The 23,262-nt window shown below is 37.3% G+C and overlaps 1 protein-coding gene across 3 annotated transcripts in view; it reads left to right on the top strand.

Annotated features, from left to right (window-relative positions):
* Window positions 1–23,262, top strand: part of SMYD3 (SET and MYND domain containing 3) — a 419,824-nt gene that overhangs the window by 48,501 nt on the left and 348,061 nt on the right. For all 3 annotated transcript variants that reach the window (XM_080390483.1, XM_080390484.1, XM_080390485.1), the window contains exons 2-5: window positions 963–1,026; window positions 8,166–8,273; window positions 9,380–9,437; window positions 14,708–14,844. In XM_080390483.1, coding sequence (XP_080246609.1) covers window positions 963–1,026; window positions 8,166–8,273; window positions 9,380–9,437; window positions 14,708–14,844 — 367 coding nt within the window. The remainder of the gene's footprint in view (window positions 1–962; window positions 1,027–8,165; window positions 8,274–9,379; window positions 9,438–14,707; window positions 14,845–23,262) is intronic.

Here is a 23,262-nt window from a genome sequence, read left to right as displayed (position 1 = left end):
GTAACTTTGCATGTTATCAAAGTGGAAACTTCCCAGTGTTACTAGGATAATGTAATATCTTCGTTATTTTCTACAGGAAAATGAGGGGTGAGAAGCTTTGAAATCTATTTTGTTTCTACTCATCTAAAGTAGATATCTTTAGTTGAATTTTTATACTTGAGGTGTAAGATTTGCTCTGTGTGTGCTTGCTCATTTACTATTTCCTTAGTGTCTAAAAATGTACATAGCTTCAGTGATATTTTCTTAACTCATATAATGGTAAAGTAAGACAGCAACAGAAAATGGTACTAGAGAGATGTGTTTGTGTTTTTTTTTGTTGTGGTTTTTTTTTTTTTTTTTTTTAAATTGTGATGCATAGCTTTGGTAGTTATTCTAGCTTTCACTGGACTTTTATTCTTTCCTCCCCCCCCCCCCCCCCCCCCCAAAAAAAAAAAAAAAAAAAAGGATTTTGGTGTTGCTGTACACCATTCAGAAGTATTTTCTTAGAACAGAAATTTCTGCTGACATGTCAACTTCAGACTCCATTATAATGTCACAACTACAGGTTCACAGCAGGGTCTTGCTTAAGACAGATAGTGACGCTTGCTTAAGACCACACTTAAGATAGAGAATAAATAGATTAGGTAGCTGTATTGCACAGCTCTGATTATGTTATCTACAAAATCAAACTCCTAAAGGTTATAGCTGTATGGAAAACAAAAAAAAAGAAGCACATTTGATATTTCTTTACTGTTGATCCAAAGTGGCCCCAGAGGTGCTGAGTCACATGAGTAAAGGGTTGTGAATACAGTTTTGAACATAATCGTCACAATTTGTTCTTGTCTAACAGTGCATTTTAGACTACTCTTGGTTTTCAGATATTTTTCTTGCCTTGAAATATCTGAAAATTGCTTGTTATGTAAGAAGGATAAGAACAAAGCTCTATTTGTATTTATAACTGATTTTTTTTTCCCCCTAAACAGGAATGAACATCTGCACAGATGCTCTCAGTGCAAAGTTGCTAAATACTGTGGTAAATCTTGTCAGGTAAGATGAAAAATAACAGCTGTAAAGGGTTGGAGAAAACAGCCATTTGAATTCTTCATTTACGGGGTCTCCATGCATGTAGCACACTGTCATACCTCCACACTGCAATTTCTTAGTTGTAGTTATGGACAGAGTGTGTAAACATGCTGTCCTTTTTTATTTGAGAATTTTTCTAGCTACAAATATAACATTATAATCAGTACAATAGACAAAACTAAGCTGAAATGTGAGGGGTTTGGCTATGCTTTGTTAGAGGAGGAGGAATAATTCTTCAGCTTTGCTGGCTGTCAACTCAAGGCTCCAAGTCAATTTTGAAGTAAACCAATTTGTATTTCAAGAGTAATTTTTATCATGGCAAAATATATATTTCAGTTTTTTTAAGAGGAGATAAGGGTCAAGAATGTGCAGAGAAGAGGCGGCCTTGGGCAAAACTGCATCTCTGAGGAGATTTTCAAGAAGATAGAGCCAGGCTCTTCTTGTGTGCCTTGTCCTGCCCCTGTACATGGCGGGACAAGGGACAACAGGCTTAAGTTGAAAACAGAGAGGTTCCCGTGGGGTATAAGGAAAGGCGGTTGCACCCTAGGGACAGCCAAGGGGTGGAACAGGCTGGCCAGGGTGTTTGGGTCATTTGCGTGCTTTGAGGGTTTCCAGACCCCACTGGGTAAATTCTGAGCTGGGTCTGACCGCAGAGCTGACCCTGCTTTGCAGCTAGAGATCTCCATAGGTACCTTCCAACCTGAATTATCCTGGGATCCTATCCTGTGAAACAGTTCTTAAAGGTGTCTTAAAGGCTTTTATATTTGACTTGTGTTGTCACTTAAGCATGTGCACTGAAGTTGGCAGTTCTTGGCACTGAGTGGATGTAGAAGGGTAAATGACTGTAAGGTCTTACACAGCAGAGAACCAGGCAGCTGAGATGTGAACCATGAGGGTAAGATTTGAACCATGAGGGTTGTCTTACAGATCCCTTAAATATTTAAATGATTCCTCTTAGCTTTGCATTGTGATTTCTGGGTTTTGGTTGCTTTTTCTTTTTCTTTTTCTTTTTTTTTTTTTTCCTTAAATAAAGAAAAATGAAGAAAGCTAACTAATGGTCAAAACAGACTAGTACTGATAGTCTATTAAATGTACATCAATTTAACTTTTAAAGTCCTTGATATTCAAATGATCTTTTCACATATCATGTGCTTCTATAAACAATTCTGCCTTAGTATAATCTACAGTATTCTCAACATGCCAGAACCCCCTCCTTTTTGGGATTAAAACATATGGAGAAGGAAAGGAAGATGATATGTCATTTTGATTCATTGTATGGCAAATGTGTGAAACGTACATTAGGTGCTTACTGTCGCATCAATAATAATGCCACAGGTAGATTTATTATGGGAGATCATAAAGGAAAATATGACTGTGAAGAATATAAAACCCCCAGAGTATTTGCAAGGTAAGTTTAAAGCAAATATCTGCCAGGGGAGTCATTGGTAAACCTTCTATTGGTCAGTCTCTAATGGGAAATGAGACTGTGCTGGCCCTGACCTAATACCCTGTCCCAGTTTAGGTGTAGTGGCAATGAAGGTAGGAAATGGGGCTTTCCCCTTGGGGAAAACAACCATGTGAACATGTTTCAGAGATTCACAGTAGATAGCCTGAAGCCATCTTGGGTATCAACGTTTTGTGCTTCCAGCGCCAGTGTTCCCGTGCTTGGAGCCGTCCGCAGTTGTAGGTGGTGTTTTCAGTGAGACAGGTTACGCTGCTAAAAGTAGTCTGCACTTAAAATGCTGTGTATTTACTGTTACATAATATCTTGAACTGTTAATATCAATATATTTGTATTGAGTTAATATTATAGAATATCCTGTGCTATTAGGTAGCAAGTGAGAATAAATGAAATTTTTTTTTTCTAGTCAAAACAGTGAGTTTATTGGGATTGATGACTCAGGGTAGGTGATCCAGATAAAACGGAGACCAGCCAGATCCGTTTGGTTTTGAGGACTGTCCTCTCATTCATACTACTTCTGATAAGCTAGCTAAACTACTGTGCAGCTCTGGTTTCATAGCAGCTGTTAGCAAAGCTGTCCTTGGGCCAGGCCAAAGGCTTTGTGCTCTACTTAGCTGCTGTAGATTTAGTGCAATCCATTAATATGTGTGCTACTAATTAAACTAATTGCTGAACAAAGTAAACAACAGGTTATTGAATGAAATTGCAGCTTGCACATTTAAAAAATTGAATATTGGCAGAACAGGACTATTTTAGTTTTTTAATACAAATAACTTCAGAATTCAAATTGTGCAGTTGGATTTACAATTTATACTTAGTTGCAGAATGATTTGATTATTTTTGTGTGTGTTAAATTAATCTTACAACTGAAAATACTTGGCTTATGCTTAAAAACTGACAGTTTTCTGGTGAATGCATTAAATGAAATCAGAATGCATGTAAAACTCTGACTTAAAAAAAAGAGATTAAAACTGAGTAGCTGAACTAGGTTTAGGGTAATAGTTGACTTTGTTAAGGAAACTTCAAAGTAAGCGCATCAGGGGATTTCCATGTTAGGATGTACCAATATGAGCCATTTTAAAAGCTGCAAATACCTTGTAAAAATCTTCATTTGATTTAAAATGTCAGATGGTTGAGAAAAACTGTCTTTGGGCTAACCTATAGAAGACAAAATAGTCTTCTGAAAGGTATTTACTTTTTTGGAACTTAGTGTGAAAATTGTTATCCTTTAAGGAGATATGTAGGCAGAGCCAGGAGTCCTGATCAAAACTATATGGGAATTCGTATTTCCAGTTTGTAGAAATCTCCATAATGTCAATATTGAAAATTTCAAGTGACTTGTGCCAAATTTCAAATCCCCCCCCCCCCCCCCCTTTTTTTTTTGTCAGGCCAATTGAAGCACTTTGCTTTCACTTTTACCACTTCAATTAAAAAAATATTAGAAGTGTGGTCCTGGAAGCTATCACAAGAGATTCTTTGGACTAACCTTTTTCAACTCAATTCTGATTTCAGGATCAAGCATATGTAGACCTTTTGTTTGCAAACTCCAACCCCCTCGCCCCCCAAGCTGGACCTCATAGACTTTTGCCAGTCTTTGACAGGTCCCTGTTGTATCCCCTTTCCCACTTGTTGATGCTGAATTTCCTGGAGCTGCCTTCTCGCAATGTTGGTTGGGTGCCCCTTCAAACCACTTCTGCTGCTCATAATTAGTGCTGTGATCTCTCCTGGCAATGTTTATTAATTTGGTGCATCCCATAGACAGGGGACCAGTGACAGAGATGACAATCCCTGACAAATACGAGAGTCATTTCAGGTAGAATTCAGAATGTGTCATTATCAAACATCATTAAAATGGCTTAATTAAAAAAAAAAATTAACAAATCAATACCTTACAATGGAAAAAAATCCCACTTTTTTAAAAAAAAATCTCTAGTCTTCAGCTGCTTTTTATTAGCAACTTAATCTGCAGGAAGCATGCATTTTTTTTTTTGAACCTGCTTAGGTTCTTTCATAGGGTTAGGGAGCACTGGGAGACAGGGATAACATATGTCTGTGCAAGAATGGATGCACACTGGCAAACCAGTTTATCTAAAAATATACAAGACCTTGCAGGTAGATGCGAGGGGCCTTTGCCAGTGCCCTGAGCCAGCAGGAGATGCTCCTGGGCCTGGGCTGTCCAGTGAAACCCAGTAATGCTTTGATGCTTTTGTGGTGCTGGTTTGGAGCTGGGGGACAGACACTCAATCTGCCACCACTAAACCACTATATGCTGCACTATCTCCTAAATCATGTGGGATGCTGACCTTTTTACTTGCATAAAACCTGAGGATTTGTACTTGACTGAGAGAGAATGATTTGGGAGGAGGTAAAAGGAGGGATACTCTTTCTGAATTACTGAGTGTAGTGAAGCCCAGAGGAGGGCTGGGCACTGCCCTGGGCTGTTGACTCATCTTTCTTCGCCTCCTTTTCATAGTGTTCCTTTCTAACAGGCGAAAAAATAAATCTGTTGCAATATTCAAGACCTTCTGTGGCAGGGAGCAAGAAAGGTTGTACCAGGTGGCCGTACCTCTGCGCTGTAGTATGTATACTGTAGTATACTGCTCGTGCTGGGTGTGGGGTATAGGAACCTTGACTGAAAGCCAGGATGTGTAGAGTTAAAAAAAAACCTCCCCCAAAGAACTGCAGGACTAATATAAGCCCACCAATAAGTATTGTTAGAGACTGATTTTAAAAATCGGTCTCTCCAGAGTCACAAATCTTCATGGTTTCATATTGTTCTGTGTTGTATTGGTAGTGAGAAGAAATATTGTTGAATTTCAAGACACTGAAGGCATTTGGAGCTGCCCCCCCTCTCCCTGGCCAGCTGGGAGGAAGTGAATGCCAGTCTCCGTTCCAGCGCCCCTTCTGCAAGGGGAGTCAGGCTAATTCCTTTTTGGCGTTGGTTTCGGCCAAAGCGCTGTTTTGCAGAAGGCGTGTGTTTGAACTGTTCTTCTCATGTGGGAACATGTCTCAAAGAAATGTGGCATATGATGCTGTGTGGTACTGCATTTTCATCTCATTAGGGCTTTATTTGTTGGGTAAGCTATTAATCATTTTGTTGTCACCTCTAGCATGCTTAAAAATCTGTGCAACATTTATGTAGGGAAAAAAACTGACAGATAGAGGCTCACCCCAAAGAACAATTTTAGTTTAAATAGGATAAAAATGCCAATATAATTATATTACCCAGAATGTTGTCTGGACATTTACAAGCATGACCTTGTTTCTTCTAGACAGGAATAATTCTATTCAGCACTAGATACTTAACTTTTATTTGTCAGACAGCATGTGACATAACTGTATGTGGATTAATGCCTTCTTGGTGTCATTTTTTCCCCTTTAGAGTTATGGGTAAAGGAAATGAAATCACAAATCTCCCATGTATCTGAAAGAAATAAAAAGTCCAATTTATTTATTACGTGTAAGCCAAAGGGCAAAAGAAAAAACTTGAATGAAATGGAATAAATGCTGCTGGTGCTGAAACCTAGTTACCTGAGCAATTCCCCCATTTAAACGCAGCTTAAGAAATAATTGTGATAGTCTTTGTAAGCTTACGCCAGTGTCTACAGGTGTGATGTGCACTTGCACATATCACTGCCATTCCCTTTTTTTTTTTATTACTGAACATGTAATTTCTTTATATTAAACATTTTATCATTTTCTGTGTGGCAGTTACCTAACAGAAGCTGTTTTTCTGAGTTTGTGCTTTGTTTTGGTTTTTTTTTTGTTTTTTTTTTTTTCTTTACTGCATATCTATAAGAAAATGCCACTTTCAGAAGCCCTTGGTTATTTTGAGTTCTTGTCATTGTAGCAATTTTTTGTTGTGCCTTTTTTTTTCCAATTTACTTTTAAAAAGTATTTGAAACAGCTGGGTGGCTTCAAATATATACTGTGAATATGTAAATAAAATGTGTAAATATGTACTATGTTAATGAGTTGGGCTTGGAGTTTCTGTAAATTATAAACAGAATTTTCAGCTTGTAAAGACACAAGGCAAAAAAAAAAAAGTGATCACAAATTTACTGTTTCTTCCAATATGTTTCTTTAGCTGAAGACTCATTCTTGTTCCTTTTCCGCAATAATTTGGGAGGGACCAGTAAAGGGAAAAAATTTAAATAAATCTCAGACCTGCTCTAGGTGAACCTACCTTAGCAGAGGGTTGGACTAGATGATTTCCAGAGGTCCCTTCCAACCCTGACCATTCTGTGATTTCAGTATATAGCAGCTTTCCCTCACCTTGTTATCCTGTTTCTTCTCTGCTATGGAAATGTTAGTCATTGTCTGCTACTCTAATAAAAGTGACCTGTGAAACAAAAATTGCAGGTTCAGGTATTACATGCAACTAAAATATTTTTGGTTCCATCTGTGGTTTGGTAAGTTTTGGTTACAGTGACCATTCCTGGTCTGAACTGTGAAAATATAATCGCCAGTCCTCCCAGCCATGGGCATTCATGCCTCATCAGCTCAGGGATCTTTGGGGACAGTTTCTGCAGCATGGAAAACTTGACCATTGCTTTAGAGCATCTGCATTTTGTTGAAGTGGATAGGCACTGAAGGCCTCTGCGGTCTCGATTGCTGAGTGAATGCTTGCCTAGAGTGCTGTGTATGTTGGCAGAATTAGAGGAAATTTTTGCATCTCTTCTAGTTCTGTCCCGTCTTGTGAAGTATACAGCTCCATCTCTTTTTACCACAATGAAATGAGAATTAGAGCCTGTTTTTTTCCCCTCTAATACAAATTTCAGCTAGCTGGAATGGTGATATCAAGTTGAACTAAGCTGATGATCCTATTTATAGCACGTTGCATAAATGTAAAGAAAATTATTTGTGTAACAAGAACATGGGACAAAAAATGAAGGTATTTGTTCTAGGTTTCTATGCAGTTTTCATTCTATCTTTGTGTTCCTAAAGGCATCAGATAAAATGCTTGAAAAAGTATGGTACAAACTATGTTGTCAGAAAGCAGCATGAAGCAGACTGAACTAGGGTTTGTATTGGCAAGGAACTGGACTGGGAACTTGGCCGTATGGTTTTTTGGTTTGTATTTCTCTTAAGTTGTCTTAAAGGTAAGGTTAAATTCTGGAGTAGCATAATGGTGTCATGAACCTGTGCTGCTGTAGCTCCAGTGTACTTAGTATCAGTTACACAATTAATTACATCAGAGGAGGGAATGGAATGGCGGGGTTAGTTTGAGTGGATAACCCAGCCTACCCGTTTTCACAACACTCCTGTTATAGCTGCAGTCTTAGGCTGTGCTGGTAAAGTGTGTGTGCGCTGCTGTTTGTTTGGCAGTCGGCATCTGAGGTTGCCTGTGTTGGAGGCTGCCAGTCAGTGGCCATCAGTACCTGAGGAAGGTCCCTTTCTGGTCCTTTGGAGCTGACTTTCGGCTCTGCAGCTGTTCCTCCCAGCCTGGCTCAAGGGCTGTGATGCTATTGTGGCTCTGGATTGCCAGGTCCAGCCTGTGATGAGGCTGAGCATGTTTGTTTGTGTGCATATATAAATGCTGATAACTACATATATATAAAATATATGTGTATACGTAAAAAAAAAAAAAAAAAACGTTAAGTAACGCGCAGTTTTTTCTTTCTCTTTAAAAAAATAATAGAAAGAAGCTTGGCTGGACCACAAGCAGGAATGCAGGTGTCTTAAGAGCATCGTGCCTAATTTTCCTCCAGACTCTGTGAGACTTGCAGGCAGGATTGTTTTTAAACTAGTAAGTGGCATTTTTTATATTTATTCAGTGTAGCAAATACAGATAATACTTTTTCACTCTTCATTTTTAATGTAATTAAGAGCTAGAAAGCTGAAGTGACTGGGATTACTGAATACAATTGGACTTCATATTGCATTACAAGATTACTGATTAATTTGCAGAAATGCTGAAAGGATCAAGAGATACTAAAATGGACGCAATTAAGCTCAAGGGACCTGTTTTTCGACTTTCTCTTCCGATGACTGTATGGTAGCTTTTTAAACTTAACTCTGCCTAGAAGTAAAGCACAGAGGGATGCTGTTTTATCTTCGATACTACTGAAGTTAATGGTGCTTTTCCATTAATTTTGCTGGGAACCTCATTCAGCCTTATTTGGGTGCATGGTAAGGACAGATACACTGTTAGCTAGCCCTTCCTTTAGAGGGCACAATGCATGCTTTCAATGTTGGGTTTCCTTAGTGTAATTTACTTTTTTTTTTCTTTTTCTAAACTCTCATGGAAGTCCTGGGTGTTTGACATTGCCGTGGTTTGATTCCTTTATGTAGACTAAATTTTCTGTAAGGTTAAGCAGCTTATGACTGTGTGAGATGGTAAATCTAAAAGGATTTGCCCATTTTTTTGCTGACCCTGCCATGATGCTGTCTGTCTTGGGTAAAAATGCATGCGTTTGTTGTAGTCTGAGGTGATAAAATATGATTTCACATCTTAATTTATACGTTGTTGAGAAGAGTGTGTATATGATTGTTTTTAAAGGACAAATATGTACCCAGCTATACTGTGTGTTAATTATAGTTACATGTAATCTGAGACTGCTAACCTCATAAATTGCTTTCAATTATAGTGTGAAGGGCCAAAATAAATTACAAAGGGTAAGCTGCCAAAATAAATAAATAAAATAGTAGAAAGTGTTACATAACACTTCAGGGTTGTTTTTTTTTTTTTTTTTAGTCTAGTTTACACCAAGTATGGAATGACCATATTTATGTTGATGCTGTTAGCCTTTTGTAATTATCTTACAGGCATGTCACATTGAATAGTCAATCTTGTAGCATGTTTTCAAGATAGTGTGCGCTATGTGAGTGTCAGTTATCTATTTTTCTCTACAGCTTAGACAATCAATGTGCCTTTCTGAGAGACTCTACTCTTTTTCCGATCTTCAGTCAAGTAAGTAGTCGTCCAAGTTCTACTTTAGAGAATTATTTTCTTGCAGCTTGCCTTCTGAGGGTCTGTGCTGTAGAATAACAGAATGAAAGACAAAACCTGCTAAAACCTTTGTGGGGAACAGTTTTTTCAAAGATCAAGGGAAAAAAACACGTGTATCTTGTTCAAGCTAAACTTCCACCTGATTTTTTGGCTTTAATATTTTGTCTCATTTTATAGTGTACATCTTACCTGTTCAGTTTTTAATTTACCTGATGTCTGCCTTACTACATACAGTGGCAATATTTTTACTGTCTTATATTTTAGAAAATACATATATATTTTTACATAGAGCTTTTACTTTTCCAATATTTATTGCTGTTGCATAAAACATCAAAATAACTTCCAGAAAAAGGAAAGAAATCTAAAATTTACAAGGGATATGTCTGTTTTCTATGTGACTTTTTTTCAATGGCACAAAATGATAAAATTGTGTAGATATTTTAGTGGTTTCACAAGTTTTAACTGCTTGGGTGGGAAAGGATGCTCATTATAATCTCTCAGCAGAGCTAATGCTCTAATAGAAAACATTTTTTTCCAGATTTTTATGGTAGCCTAAAGTTTAAAGACTTACAAGGGAAGAAATACATCCTTAGTTCATTCTTGCATCTTGCTTAAAGGGATTTTCTAGAGAGTAATGTGAATGTTTTGATTACTTCTATAGTTTTTAGCATTATTCAGACCTTTGGCTATAAACCGGCTTGATCTATTCATACAGTTAGGCAGAAATAAAAATCACATAAATATAAAAAAATACAATAACTAGTGTTATGTTTTACCTCTGTACATCCTGACATTCTGCCGCCTTCTCCCAAACTGCAAGGGCAAAAGACCTTAAGAAGGCAATGAATTAAAAGAGGGAACAAAATAAAAGAGGGAATCCATTTCACTAATTTAAAACAGCAGGATTTTCTTCCATAGATATTCTGAAATCGTGTGACAAAAATTTATGGGGAATTAGATGAGTACCTGAATTAAGAGCAGCATTTCCAGATACTTCAAATGCACTTAAAATGCTGAAGACTATGGACTTCTATGCTTTGTGGCACTGCTGGGACCCAGGGAAAAAAAACACTTCATAGTGCACTATTGTACCAATGGCTGTTGCACAGTGACATGGGAGGAACTGGAAGGAATTGAAGAATTTCCCTTTGAATATTGATTGCCTGTACAGCAATTGTCTCTAGTGTAGACAAAGATTTTTGGGTAACTGCTAATTCCATACAAACTGAGGTTTCTTAGTACCCCTCAGGAGATGATCTCAGCTTCCCTTTACTTGACTGGAGACAAGGGGAATAGTGTGATAAGTTGTCTGGAGAAAAGCTTGTATTGCACAGGCCTGAGCTGAAATGGGAAAATTGTACAAAAATCTGTAAAATAGTCAGAAGCTTCTACTCAAATTCTCGTTTTGAAGGAAATGCTGATATGACCTGTGATACAGGTGGAATGACTGTCCTCTCACTGACACAGAAACAGCTGGTCAATAGCAAGTTAGTTTAGCAGGAAGCAGATGAGAAAACTGCATCCAGTGCTTCATCTGTATTTACTCTTAACAGCTTTAATAACAATTCCTGTGTTATCTTCTTAACTCTAAAGCACAAGGTGTTCAGTACTCCTAGGCATTAACTGAAGTTGGTACTTTACAGGATATACTACAAATGGCCTATGACGCTTGCATAATCTTACGTAAAGGTTTTGGCTGACTCTTTCCTTCTGCTGTTTTCACAGCTTCCTTGCTAGAGTGAGTAGATGTTTTTTATGGTTTTGTGGTTAGAACAGTTCCAAAGAGTATTTTGGGATGGTGTGACAAGTTGTAGTAGCTGTAATGCTTTCTGCTGCCTCTGTATCCTCAAAAAGCTACTGTTATTGATAACATTTTTCTCATTTACTGCACGATTTGTTTTGATAAACATTTACTTTCCTTTGATGCTTGGTAGAATCCATAGGAAAGTCAGAAAAGTATTTTTGTTAGAGGCCTAAGTGTACAGGGGGAAAGATTTCATTGGAAGGAGTCACATGAACTGCAAATACAGGCTGTGGTCTTCTGAAACAAGAAACTTCTCAGGAAGTGCCTGTATAATAGGAGATAGTATTTCAATACTAATCAAAAATATAACAGAATTGTAATTGATACACCTTTTTTCTACTTCTTGTTTTTCTTTTTTTCTTCTCCTTTACACTGTTACTTTTCAATGTTACTTTATACGGTTGGGTGATTTTCAGTGTGGGAGACAAACTGAATAAAAGCATATGAAGTTTTAATCACTTATTGAGTAAGTATCTGATAAAATATATAATACATATATTTTTTTAAAAAAACAAAACCAAAACCATGTGGAAACATCTGGCCCTTTATGAAGTTTTATTCCCAGCTCCATAGTTCTTTCAAATCCATTGTGTACCCTGAAACTCAAATTAAATAGGAGGGGTGTCTGCGTGCTTTGTTACTTCCAGTTCTCATTTATTATAAGACAATTCCTTACTTATGAGGTTCTACAGGCTTGCTATCTGTTACAATCATTCAGAAGTCAACTTTATTTTAGCCTAACAAGATTCAGCATGCAGCAAAGAGTTTGTGTACTGGACTATGGGCAGACCTTTTGCTACTTTACTTGTATCAGCATCAGAGCCGCATAATTAAATCCCCATGCCTTATTTAGAAAACTTTCCACAGGCTTTTTGTAGCATTTTCTTTCCCACGATAGGGTTCTTACACAACTGAAAAAAGTTTCTTAAACACAAAATGAAAATATTCTCAAATTTCCTTTCACTTTGCTTTTGGCTTTTGCTTCTTGATGTGATGTGAAAACCAGGTCTCGATCATTTGCCGTTAAAGATCGCATGGGACTTTTTGCTGGGATCATTAGCTCTGATGTCCTGGACGGATTCCAACATGAATGATTGCATTCTGCTCTCATCTCTGTCAATTCTCCTGAAGTTCCAGTTGGAGTTAGTATTCTTGTTCGTATCTGTCCTAAGCTGCAGTGTCCATTTATACCATGCTGCTTATATGAATCCTCTTCACCATTCTAGAGTTTTTATTTGATAACAGTGAAGCAAATCTTGCCTTCCTCTCCTTGTTGTAATACATTTTGCAATGTGTGTCAGGTAGCTTAAGATGAATGAGGTGATGTCTTGAAAGATTACATTTGAAAGAAGCAGCATCTTTAGTTTCAAAGGACTATTACATAAGAAATACGAGTATATGTTTATGATTTTCTTTAAAAAAATATTTAAACTTGACTTTTCCAGTCATCTAGATGTTTTCTGCTTTTCTTGCGGATACAGTCCTCATAGATATGATACTTTTCTATACCAGAGATTCCCATACATTGTAAGGAGCCCACATGTCTGGATTTCTAACATGTACATTCATTCTGGTTTGGATGATCACCCTCAAACGTCCACACTGTTAAGATGCACATGGGTAGTGCTGTGGGTAGCTATAAAAAGGCAAACACTTTAGTTAGGTGCGTTTTGTGCCAGGTGTGGAGAGGCATATCTCAGCATTCTTAGTACTAACTGGTTTGAACTTTGTGAGGAGCTGAATCTGATTATTCTGGGAGAGCATGTCTCTCCTTCCCTAAATCTGGTAGGGGCAGACCACTCTTAAGATTCCTCTGGAGGCATTGCTTGCTCAGCATGTTACAGAGTCACTCCAGGCATGGCTTGTAGATGGCATTTCAGCAGCAACAACTGACCATTGGAATTGGTCCAGGTCTTGGAAAGCGTTACTTTATGCTGAGATGGAAACAACAGATAGATAATATAGATGTTTCTTGAACTCTGTGTGTAGCATGAAGGAGGGGTACGTTTGCCATAATCCAGTGTACTGGTAGGATCGCCTCATTCAGCGAGGCAAGGTGGCCATCAGTGACTCCAGAGAAAGTCTAAACAGAACCAAAGAGTTTGCAAATAAGGAAACCCACACCAAACTAGAAGAAAATTGTGGTTGGTTCTGCTGGAAGGCTCCTGGCTGGTACCATGGGTACTGGTCATTTTAGTAAGCCAGCATTTAGTGCTCTGCCAGAAGTAGTTCATAGGAGATTATTAAAGCAGCTCACTTGTGTGGTATGTGTGGAAGGGAAACTTTGTGATAGCCAATTTACAGCCAACAAAACAGCCAGTATCTTCAAGCAGAGGGACGGCAGGTGGGATAAAGCACAGAAACCCCAGTATTGTACGTGCCAGACGGCTGTTTAACGAAACTCAGTGACATCTGCTTTAATTGCATCTTCTTTTTAAGTGAGTGACGAGGAGTTAGCTTTAAAGAGGAATACAGATCTTGAATCGTCCTTCCAGGAGGCCAGCAAGCTTGGGTCTAAAGTCTGGGAGGAACCTTTCTTGGTAAAAGGTTACTTCTGTTTCCATTAAGAATAGATGTTTAAAATAAAACAACAATTCATCATTATGCAGAGATGAAATTGATTCCTAGTCCATGGTAATCCTCTTTGCCTTTTGTTATAGACTGATTCTTGAATCTGTTCACCTTCACATTTTCCATTGTTTTGTGCTAACTGGAAGGAAAAAGATGATGTGAAGTGGGGTAATTGGGCACTGAATTTACTAGGGCAGCTGAGTTTCACTTTCCATGTTACCAGTGACCTGATGCATGTGTGATCACTTCATTAACAGATAAGGCACTATGTTTCTTTCTGCTTCAGGCTTCCTATCTGTAAAGCATGAAAAATGGTGTCTTAGTATTTAATAAATTGATATTTGCTTAATATTCTTCCATATACCCATCCTGTTTACCAGCTGCTGTGTAAGAAACTACCTTTGTCTCTAAAATACCCTTTTTATCTGCTGGCATAAAGTGTTTCTGACATATCTATGGAGAATACAGTATAAAAATACACACAGCTGCAAGGAGGAAGGTTCTGCTGCGTAAACTTTCAAGAGTGCATTTTTAATGTTACAAACCTAGATGCCTAATTTTCATAACTAATGCTTTATATCTGCTTACAGCTCTGCTTTATCTATTGGCTTTTGATCTTTAACTCACCGTTGCATTCTTATGATATGGCAGGAGCAACCTGATAAACTTTTCTGTGTGTTGAGAGGTAGCTGTCACAAAAAATGACAAATGTCCGCCCTCTGTCAAAATTGCCCTCTGTTAAGATTAATTGTGGGACTGGAAATGTCTAGACTGTATGGCTGCCATTGGACATCTTTAAAATGTTGGTGAAAGGTTCTGTTTATGACATGGTGTGCTTTTTTCCCTTCCCTTTAAGATATTGAACAGTTAAGTGAAGAAATGAAAGATGGCCTCAGGCACCTTGCGCAGACGTTGCAACTGTATTTGAAAACAGAGATCCAGGATGCGTCTCACTTGCCACCTGCGATTGACTTTTTTCAGATCTTCACAAAAGTAAGTGTTAAAATGTGATTGCTTGACAACCCATAAATTATCCTTTCCTTGTGTTCTTGATTTATTTTTGAGTTGGGAGTTCAGTAGATACAGCCAGAATATGATATATGACAAAGTTAAATGAAACTTTTTATTTTTTCTGTTCACTCAGTATTTAAGCAGAAGTATAGCTTTTATATAATTGCAACACTTCAAAATCAAGGCAGCAGCCAGAGGATATTTTTTCTTTTCCATTTTTAAATTATTATATTAAAGCTCCTGGCGGGGGGAGGAATTTGCATTAAAACCCAAACAATTCAAAAACAATTGAGTCAATCAACCTCAGTAATTTTTTTCCACAATGTTAAAGAACATATAGGATCACTCTTTAGCCTAGAATTTTTTTGCAAAGTACGATATCTTTGTACATCTACTCCCATCCCGTTATGTCATTTAGTGGTATGTGCTAACGAGTGTTTGTGACAGTACCGTATCCCACAAACTGCCTTCTCAGAGGCTGTGGGATCATCTATTCTGAATGGCTGCATGTAAAGTAATTGAAATTAATTTCCACAATATGTACAATGTTTGTTATGTTACTAACTAAATATTGTTGGCTTTTGCTGTACATATTTTATTGCTTTCAGTTCTGAAAGCTTAATTCAAACAATGCTAGCAGAAATAATTCCTATGAAGAATAGTCAAAGTTTTTAACTTGATTTAATCTTTTTGATTTCTAATTTATTGATAAATTTTACCATAAGATTTATCTTCTCATGCATGTTTTACTTGTTTTAATAAGCATTTTCTTATGCAGCAAGTCAAACTCTTAGATGTTTTTCTTCTGTTATAAATAAGAGACTTTTTAAAAGACATTGAATAAACATGCAATATATGGTTTTTACATTTTTTTAAATTTGTTTGCACAATCGTGGAATCTTTTTTGCTATGGACAGAAGGAGTAGGAATAATATAATCAACTGTAGTGTTTTTTTGGATTTTTTTAATCGGTGATTAGACTGCTAGGATGTAAAGTTGAATTTTCCTGAAAGAAAAAATGCAGGCTGAAATACATTCAGCCAAAAGGGCTTGTAGATAAAAACCTTTATGCACTACCTAGTCTCCACTCAAACTGTTTTACTATCTTGTGTTGGCATGCTGGTTTGGTCTATGTTAGATACATTTCACATGAAATACACATGCTGTGTTATCTGGTTTAGAAGATTTGTACAGCTGAAGATAAAACTTGAGTATCAGAAGATGATCACTGTCTAACTGGTTTGAACTGAGTCGCAACTTGTAAGAAATTCTTCACAAATGTTGTTGCCTTCTATGTAATAATAAGCTTAAGATAAGCTGGCTGTGGTGGTTTTACAGGAGCAGTATGATGATTGCTCAATATATTGGAGCACTAGTGAAGAAAAGATTGAAGCTTTTAAATTTTTTTTTATGTACACACATGCACAAGCATCTGCACGTATGTGCACCTCCTCTTCCCTCACATGTGTTTTACTAAGGTGGTGCAAGCGGGCATGAAGGGCAGAATGAAAGTCAGAACTTCCCAGCTCCATATCCTGATAACTGGAGAACTAAGAATGGTCCTGTTAATGACAGCGTTTGTCCCACTATAGCATCGCTATCACAAAGATATTTTTAACTCAATGTATTCCTTATATTGCCTGTGAATTTGTCCCTACCCTATTGAATATACTGCAAAGTACAGAGTTTTTAAGTTGTTGTTGCCTTTTCTTTTTTTTTTTTTTTTTCCTTCTGGAAATTCAGAGGCTCTCAGACCATTAAAGTAGGTCTCATTTCCTTCTTTTGCTCATTTTGCTGAGTCTGTGTGACAGTCAGTCTTTCCTACGAAAAAGGACAGTAAATGATATAGAACTATCATGGGTACAGGTACTTCGTATCACTAACAATAAAAATAATTGATAGAAGGGAAAGAAGAATTTGGCACAACAGGTGAGTTGGTAGGGAGAAAGGAGCTGTCAACTAAATATACTCATATACTTTACATGGGAGTAAAATTAGTACCTCATTTGGTGTTCTGTCAAACACAATGCTTTTTGGGAAGTTCCATTGTCATTTTAATTTTCCATGTGGTAATTTATAGCCTTCCCAATTTGGTTGTTCGATAAGTGTGTTATGAAGCATGGCATTATACTAAAATATGATTTTAATATGACCCCATCCCATGTGAGGAAGCAGCAGGCATTTTCTGTCGCTTCCATAGACTGTTTTTTGGAAGAAAAGCTGAATGTCAATGCAAAAAATACTGTTGTGGGTTTGTTGGGTTTTTTTGTTTGTTTTGTTTTGTTTTTCCCCTTAAGCTGAATAGGATGCTTATTCCCAGCAGGTAAAATTTAAGGCTTTGGAGTTGTAAAGTCTCTGATAAAAGACTTATGTGGTCTTTTCTCTGTGTTGTAACTCTAAAAAAGACCAGCTGTGATGACTTCTCTGTGTGGTCATAGATAAAGAAATACTGCAGATACATGACTTCAAGATGTAATCTTGTTTTCCCAACCTCTTCCAAAATTCCTTTCAAGTTCAGTAGGTGCTTATTCTAACATTGAACTTTTTTGGATCAGTTCTTTCATTGCATGCCACAAAAATATCCAGTCAAAGGTCATTTTTTATTCTGTTTGATGCTGAATCCTCAAGAAGGAAAATAAGCAGACAGCCAGACAAAAGGGAGAAATGGTCCTGCAGTGAGATGACTGAATTCCAGATAGTTCTTGGAAAATCTCCAACCTGATTTAGGTCAAAAGAGTTTCTCAGAAGCTCTTTTAAACAGTCCTCCTTCTCTGCTGGCCATTGCTCTTGCTTTTGTGAAAATTAATTATAGTTTTAGTCACTTGCTTGTGACACTTAATAAGCAGAGAGTCCCCTTGAGTGCAGACTTGCGGAATCTTCCCATCAAAAGTCAAAGCAAGTGTTACCATTTCTTTCTTTGGGAATAGAATTGCACCCCACTGTATGTTGAGTTTGCATAAAACGTGTGGAAAGCATCAGCTGTACTGCACGGAGAGCTGTTTCAGAAGGGTAGTACACCTTCCTTTTTGACAGTGTTGCCCTGTCCTTACTAGAAAATTTGCTTTTGAATCAACTGTCCTTTAAGCAGGAGTTGGATTTTTTCATTCTTGCTATCTGATCACTCTTTGGAAGCTCCAATTTAGTTAGTGTGCCACTTATCAAGGTTGTGACTGTTTTTAAATTCTGATCCTCAGTATTAAACAGAATTATCTGCAGTTAATTACGTGTTAAGGCTTTAACTCCACTGAGACATTTTCTAATGTCAAGATAAATTTTTGACACTCTGGTTTTATGGTTTAATGATGTTTCCATAACCTTGAGATAAAATCAGTCCTTGCTTTTTATTCTTCAGCTTTTACTTACATGTGCGAGGAAGTGGCCTGGAATCCTGTGAGACGTTTTATGGATGCAGGATAAGGAATTAATTTTTTTTGTATACATTTGTGGTTCTTTTCATAATAGCAGACAGAACCACGTAAGCTACTTAAGACATTGAATGAAATCTGCATGTTGACTGTAAAACTGTGAGTGATGCCACTGACTGGAATCAAGCCTAAGACAACTCTTTTTATAGACCAAATATAGACTTGGTCTCTTACATAGAATTGCAACTACTTATACTGTGTTTCATACTGTGTCTGAATTGACTTTTTGAGCATTATGAAATTGTCTGGAAAAAATAATATTTTTTTCAATTAATAAAAAAAAGAAGAGATTCTTATGTTAGATAAAATGGTAGCTGTTTTAAAGATCTAATTTCAAATCCTCAAATTTACAAAAAAGAGTAAGATATATGCAACTTCTGTCATTAAGTAACAGTAAGGTAGTAAAATTCAGTGACATTAATGAACTGTAACATGACAGATTTCTAAAGCAGTTTAGTAATCTTAAAACAGAATTTATTTGGAAATGGAAGGTTTTCTAAAAGATGATTTATGAAACAGTTCATAAATTTTTGGGAAAAGGGTGCTGGATTCAAGATCCTTGGGAAATCTATAGAGCACAAATGATATTTTACTCCTGAAATAGTGATCTCCCTAATTTTTCTGCTATGCAAAATTTCACTTTCTGGACAGTATCTTAATTGCACACAGGGTGATAGGGATTAGAGAATTTTTAGCTTTTTGAAAGTTTTAATCTTTCCTACAGTTCCAATCTTGCCACTTTATTCTTATAAGTAGATTCAACTTTGAAAGTAGATGGGCTGCTTTCAGTCAGGTCACTAAAAACATCATGCATTTATATATGTGAGGGATGAATATGCCTCATGTTCTGCTGGTGGTCTGCTGCCCACCACCCTCTTCCCAGGTGCAGTCCTACTCTTTCATTTTCAGATCAGTTTAGAATCGACATAAATCAATGACAAAGGAAAAACAGGTCTAAGTGAGCAAAGAGATGTAAGTCTAGCATAGGATGAAACTCTGTATCCATATACATCGGGAACATATGTGCATCTTTTATATGTCAGGGTTTTTTTTTGTTTTCTACCATTTTTTTAATAAGGTTTGTGAAGTTGAAATTAAAGTGAAGAAGAGAAACAAGTTTGACGCTGTATGCTAGTCTCTGTGTACCCACAGACAGTTTTAACTGAAAGACTGGTTTTCTGTTTAGGCTGTTGGTATAATTGATTGTATTTTTAACAGAAGTAGTAAGGAGGCTACTGTAAAGTGCAGGGGTATGTGCCTCAAGAGACAAAGCGCCCTGGTCTCTTTAAAATTCTTTGTTTATTCTTCTTATCAAAATTTAAATATAGTTTACTTGTTCTTCTAAGTTTCAGACCTTACTTCTTATTCCACTCAGTGCTTTGAATGAGTTCCTTTTCAACTTAAAAGGTATTAATACAAATTTTAAAAAATCATGGTAAAGGGTTTTTGGTATGCATCTGCATAGGCAGAAGAGAACTGGGAGTTGAGCAGTGTCACTTGGCCTTAGTGAAGTCTGAATACTAGATTATGGTAATGTATTTGGGTATCTTTTTAAGTACAAGTTGAAGGAAATAGTCTCACTTAATGATATGACTGGGAGAAGTATGTTTGATCTCCACATTGCTCCCTCAGATCTTACAGGCATCAGGTAGCACATGTTTTCTGAGAAAACCTTTGAAGACAAGGTAAGCCTGCCTGGTCAAGATACTCTTTAGCAACACTTTTCAGTAGGCTACTCTTAGGATTCATTAGTTAACTTAGTAAATAAACCATGTTTGCAGGGAAATGAAAGTGATTTGTATCAAGAAAGTCAAAATAATTATTAGGATAAAGTTAAGGGTAAAGTTATGAGCAAGTTAAGAATTGTTAAAAGCATACAGGTGAAGGTTGCTTTCTGATGCTGGGTTGGCTGTTCCAATTAACTCTGGATGCATTTCTCAGTTTCCCTATGATTAGGAGGCCATGAAGTTCTTTATCTGGAGATGGCAAAAACAAGTGCATGTTTATCCATCACCACCTTTTGTTTAATTCAGACCTAATGTATGTTGCTACCCTGTGTCATGCAAACCTTTGTGTTTATGGTAAATTGAAGATCAGGCCAGTACTGACAGATTTATTTTTAGTCATGGCCCAGGAAACTATTGAGCCTAGGTGCTCAATAGACAAATCTTCTTGACTGTCTTATTTTTGAGTTGGAGAAAGATATTCCTGCTCATCGGACTATATCAGAACCTTTTTCTCTGACTATTACCATCTTTAAATCTATTAACATGAGGTCTGTTATCTTTTTATCTGAAGTACTATTGATTCAGTATTTCTGTTGATGGTTGTGCACTCTCTCCTGTTCTCTCTGTGTGTAGTTTTAAGCCAGTGAAAGCTTCACACTTACAGCTGTTAAGAGCTGACTTGTGGCCATCAGAAATACTGTGCTCAGTTACTGCCTGAATAACTTCAGGATAATTTTTCTGTGCTCTGTTTCCAGTGTATTCCATAGGAGCACAACAAAACTAATTTTTGTAGACCTTTATACTTGTTTTCAGAGGACAGGAATGATCACTTTCCAAACATTTATTGTTGGTTCTGTAGAGCTGTCTTATCTAGCAAGAGGGGAGTTAGTGAAGGTCAGCCTCTGCTTGTGCAGTATGTAGAACCAAAGGAAATGGGAAAAGCTAAATGTATCAGGAGAAAACTAAGCACTGGTTTGTGCAGAATAGCCAACAACCAAGATTTAATTGAATATTGGATTTTATTGTTCACATACTTTGACTTCAGCATTTTAAATTCATTTTTTTTATAATGATCCATTAACTGAGGCATTAGAAAGGTTTGGGTGCCCACACGTGCTTCCTGCCGAAATGGTTCCCTTTGGTTTGTTGGACAGGCTTGTGCAAGCCTGGGTGAGCCAGTTTCAGCTGATGGGCAGAGCAATTTGTCCCCTAGAGTTGAGTACAGCACTAGAAAAAGTCCACGATGCAGACTAATTTCTGGCATAACTTGCCTTCTGCATCTTAGGTCTTTTGAGGAAGGATGATATTTCATAAGTGCAGGGAGGAGGAAAAAAGTCAGGAGGTTGTTTTGTAGTGAGGAAAGGTAGGGAAGGTCTTGGGGCTGTTCAACAATTCATTTACTTGGTCTGGAATCACTGGGTTGTCTGCCTGGTATCCCTTGTTCTCCTGTCAGTTCTGCTACTCTTGAAAGAGTAGGGGTAAGTTGAAAATCTGAAGTTGACCTTGTTTTTCATTTATCTCTGTTTATGATTTCGGCATGTTTATTAAATTGCAGTAGTGCTTTTTACTTGCACAGTGCTTCTGATAAGGCTTAAGAAGAACTTGAAGACTTATCAACTATTCTTTACAATTTTCTTGTGTAGCAGACAAATATAATTTTTGAGGAAGCAGTAAGGATGACGGAGAACAGCCATATGGCTGTCTTTTCATAAGAGGTCTGTAGGGCAATCAGAACTGAATTGCATCTCTCCTAACGCACAGTGTAGCAGTCTCACTCTGCTGCTTGTTTCCACAATGTAGCAGTGGGTAAGTGTAAAGACACTTGGAATAGGAACAGTTGTGAATAAGAGCCTACATCTTGGGTTGCATCTCCTTAGTTTTGCAGAGCTAGTTCTATACTGCTGCTAAGATTCTCATGCAGTTTGGTTAAGTAGGTGTTCTTTCTTAAAGTCAGGATTGCAGAGGAAGCGGCAACCGCTGTGCATCAGGTTTGGAAGCAATGGTGTAGTAGAAATTAGAGGAAAAAAAGTAACAACTTTAATAAAATGGGAAGAAATGTTTCAACAGTAAACAGTCTGAGAAGACTCCCCCCCCCTTCCCCCCCCCCCCCCAATAAAAGCTGCATTTTTACAGGATGCTGTTTTTGTCTAATGTGATTTTTCAGGTTTAGTTATTTCCTGTTATTTACCCATTGAATTAAAATTTGGGGAGATAATTTTCCATAGCAATTATCTTAATTTTTAGTCAGAGTAGTTACCTTCAAGAGCAACAGGATATTGTACCAGACCATGAAATGAGGCTTTAACCATCCTATCTGATTTTAAATTAGAGCAACGTTGTTACAATTGAATTATAAGCTTTTGCTAACAAAGTTTGGTGCAATGAAAGTAAGACCATAAGACTACAATACTTCAAACTGAGCTTATGGTATAATGCAGGTCCCTTTGTTTAGTTGTAGTGTGCACCATCTGTTTTACAAACTGTCTGTAGTGTAACAAACACCAGGTGTAGAAAATGAGGTAGAAGAGTTCTAAAACAAAGAGTGGTTGGGTAGAATTTGTAGTAACTTGGTTGTGTGTGTTAGTAAGGAAAGCTTTGCTTTTGGAGGGCAGGGGTTAGAGAAGAGAAAAGACTGTTTTTTAAGGACATTAATTACGCCCTGATTGAAAAGCATAAGGTTCTAGAAAAGTCACTGCCTTGAGTGAGCCTGGGTGGGGAGTGGGGGAGGAAAGCATATATACTTTTTGTTCAGTTGAACTTTTTTCTAATGTCATGCTAAGTTGGAAGCAATACATCAGAAAAGAGTCTTGAGAAATAAATGGCAGTGTAGTGTAGGCTATTTTGCAACTCTCACTTTTAAATATTTTTTTTCTCCTCTGTCTGGTTTAGGTCTAGAGCTGTGATAGTGTTGTGCAGGACTGAAAAGGATCCAGGTGGCCAGAGACTTGATTATCATTACTTTGCCCACTGCTGCTCAGAGCACATCCACAAAACGCAGTGCTTAAAAAGCTAATGGTCTCTGACATGTGATATATATCAGTCTCTTTTCTGGCACCCTTGTGGAAGTGAACTGGAAACTGTAATGACAAAAAGCTTTAGTGGCTGTGTCATCTGGAATACATGCACAAAAATATGTGGGGTGAGGCACCTTCTATGTTTAGGAAAAGCCAGCATGAGACAAGGTCACAGAGATGTTTAGTAAAGATCTGAATAGTAAGTGAAAAACACTTACATCCTCTATCAGCAAT

This window comes from Falco punctatus (assembly GCF_963210335.1).
Source record: "Falco punctatus genome assembly, chromosome: 5".
Classification (NCBI taxonomy): domain Eukaryota; kingdom Metazoa; phylum Chordata; class Aves; order Falconiformes; family Falconidae; genus Falco; species Falco punctatus.
Note: the sequence above shows the minus strand (reverse complement) of the source record. Positions and strands in the feature narration are given on the sequence as shown.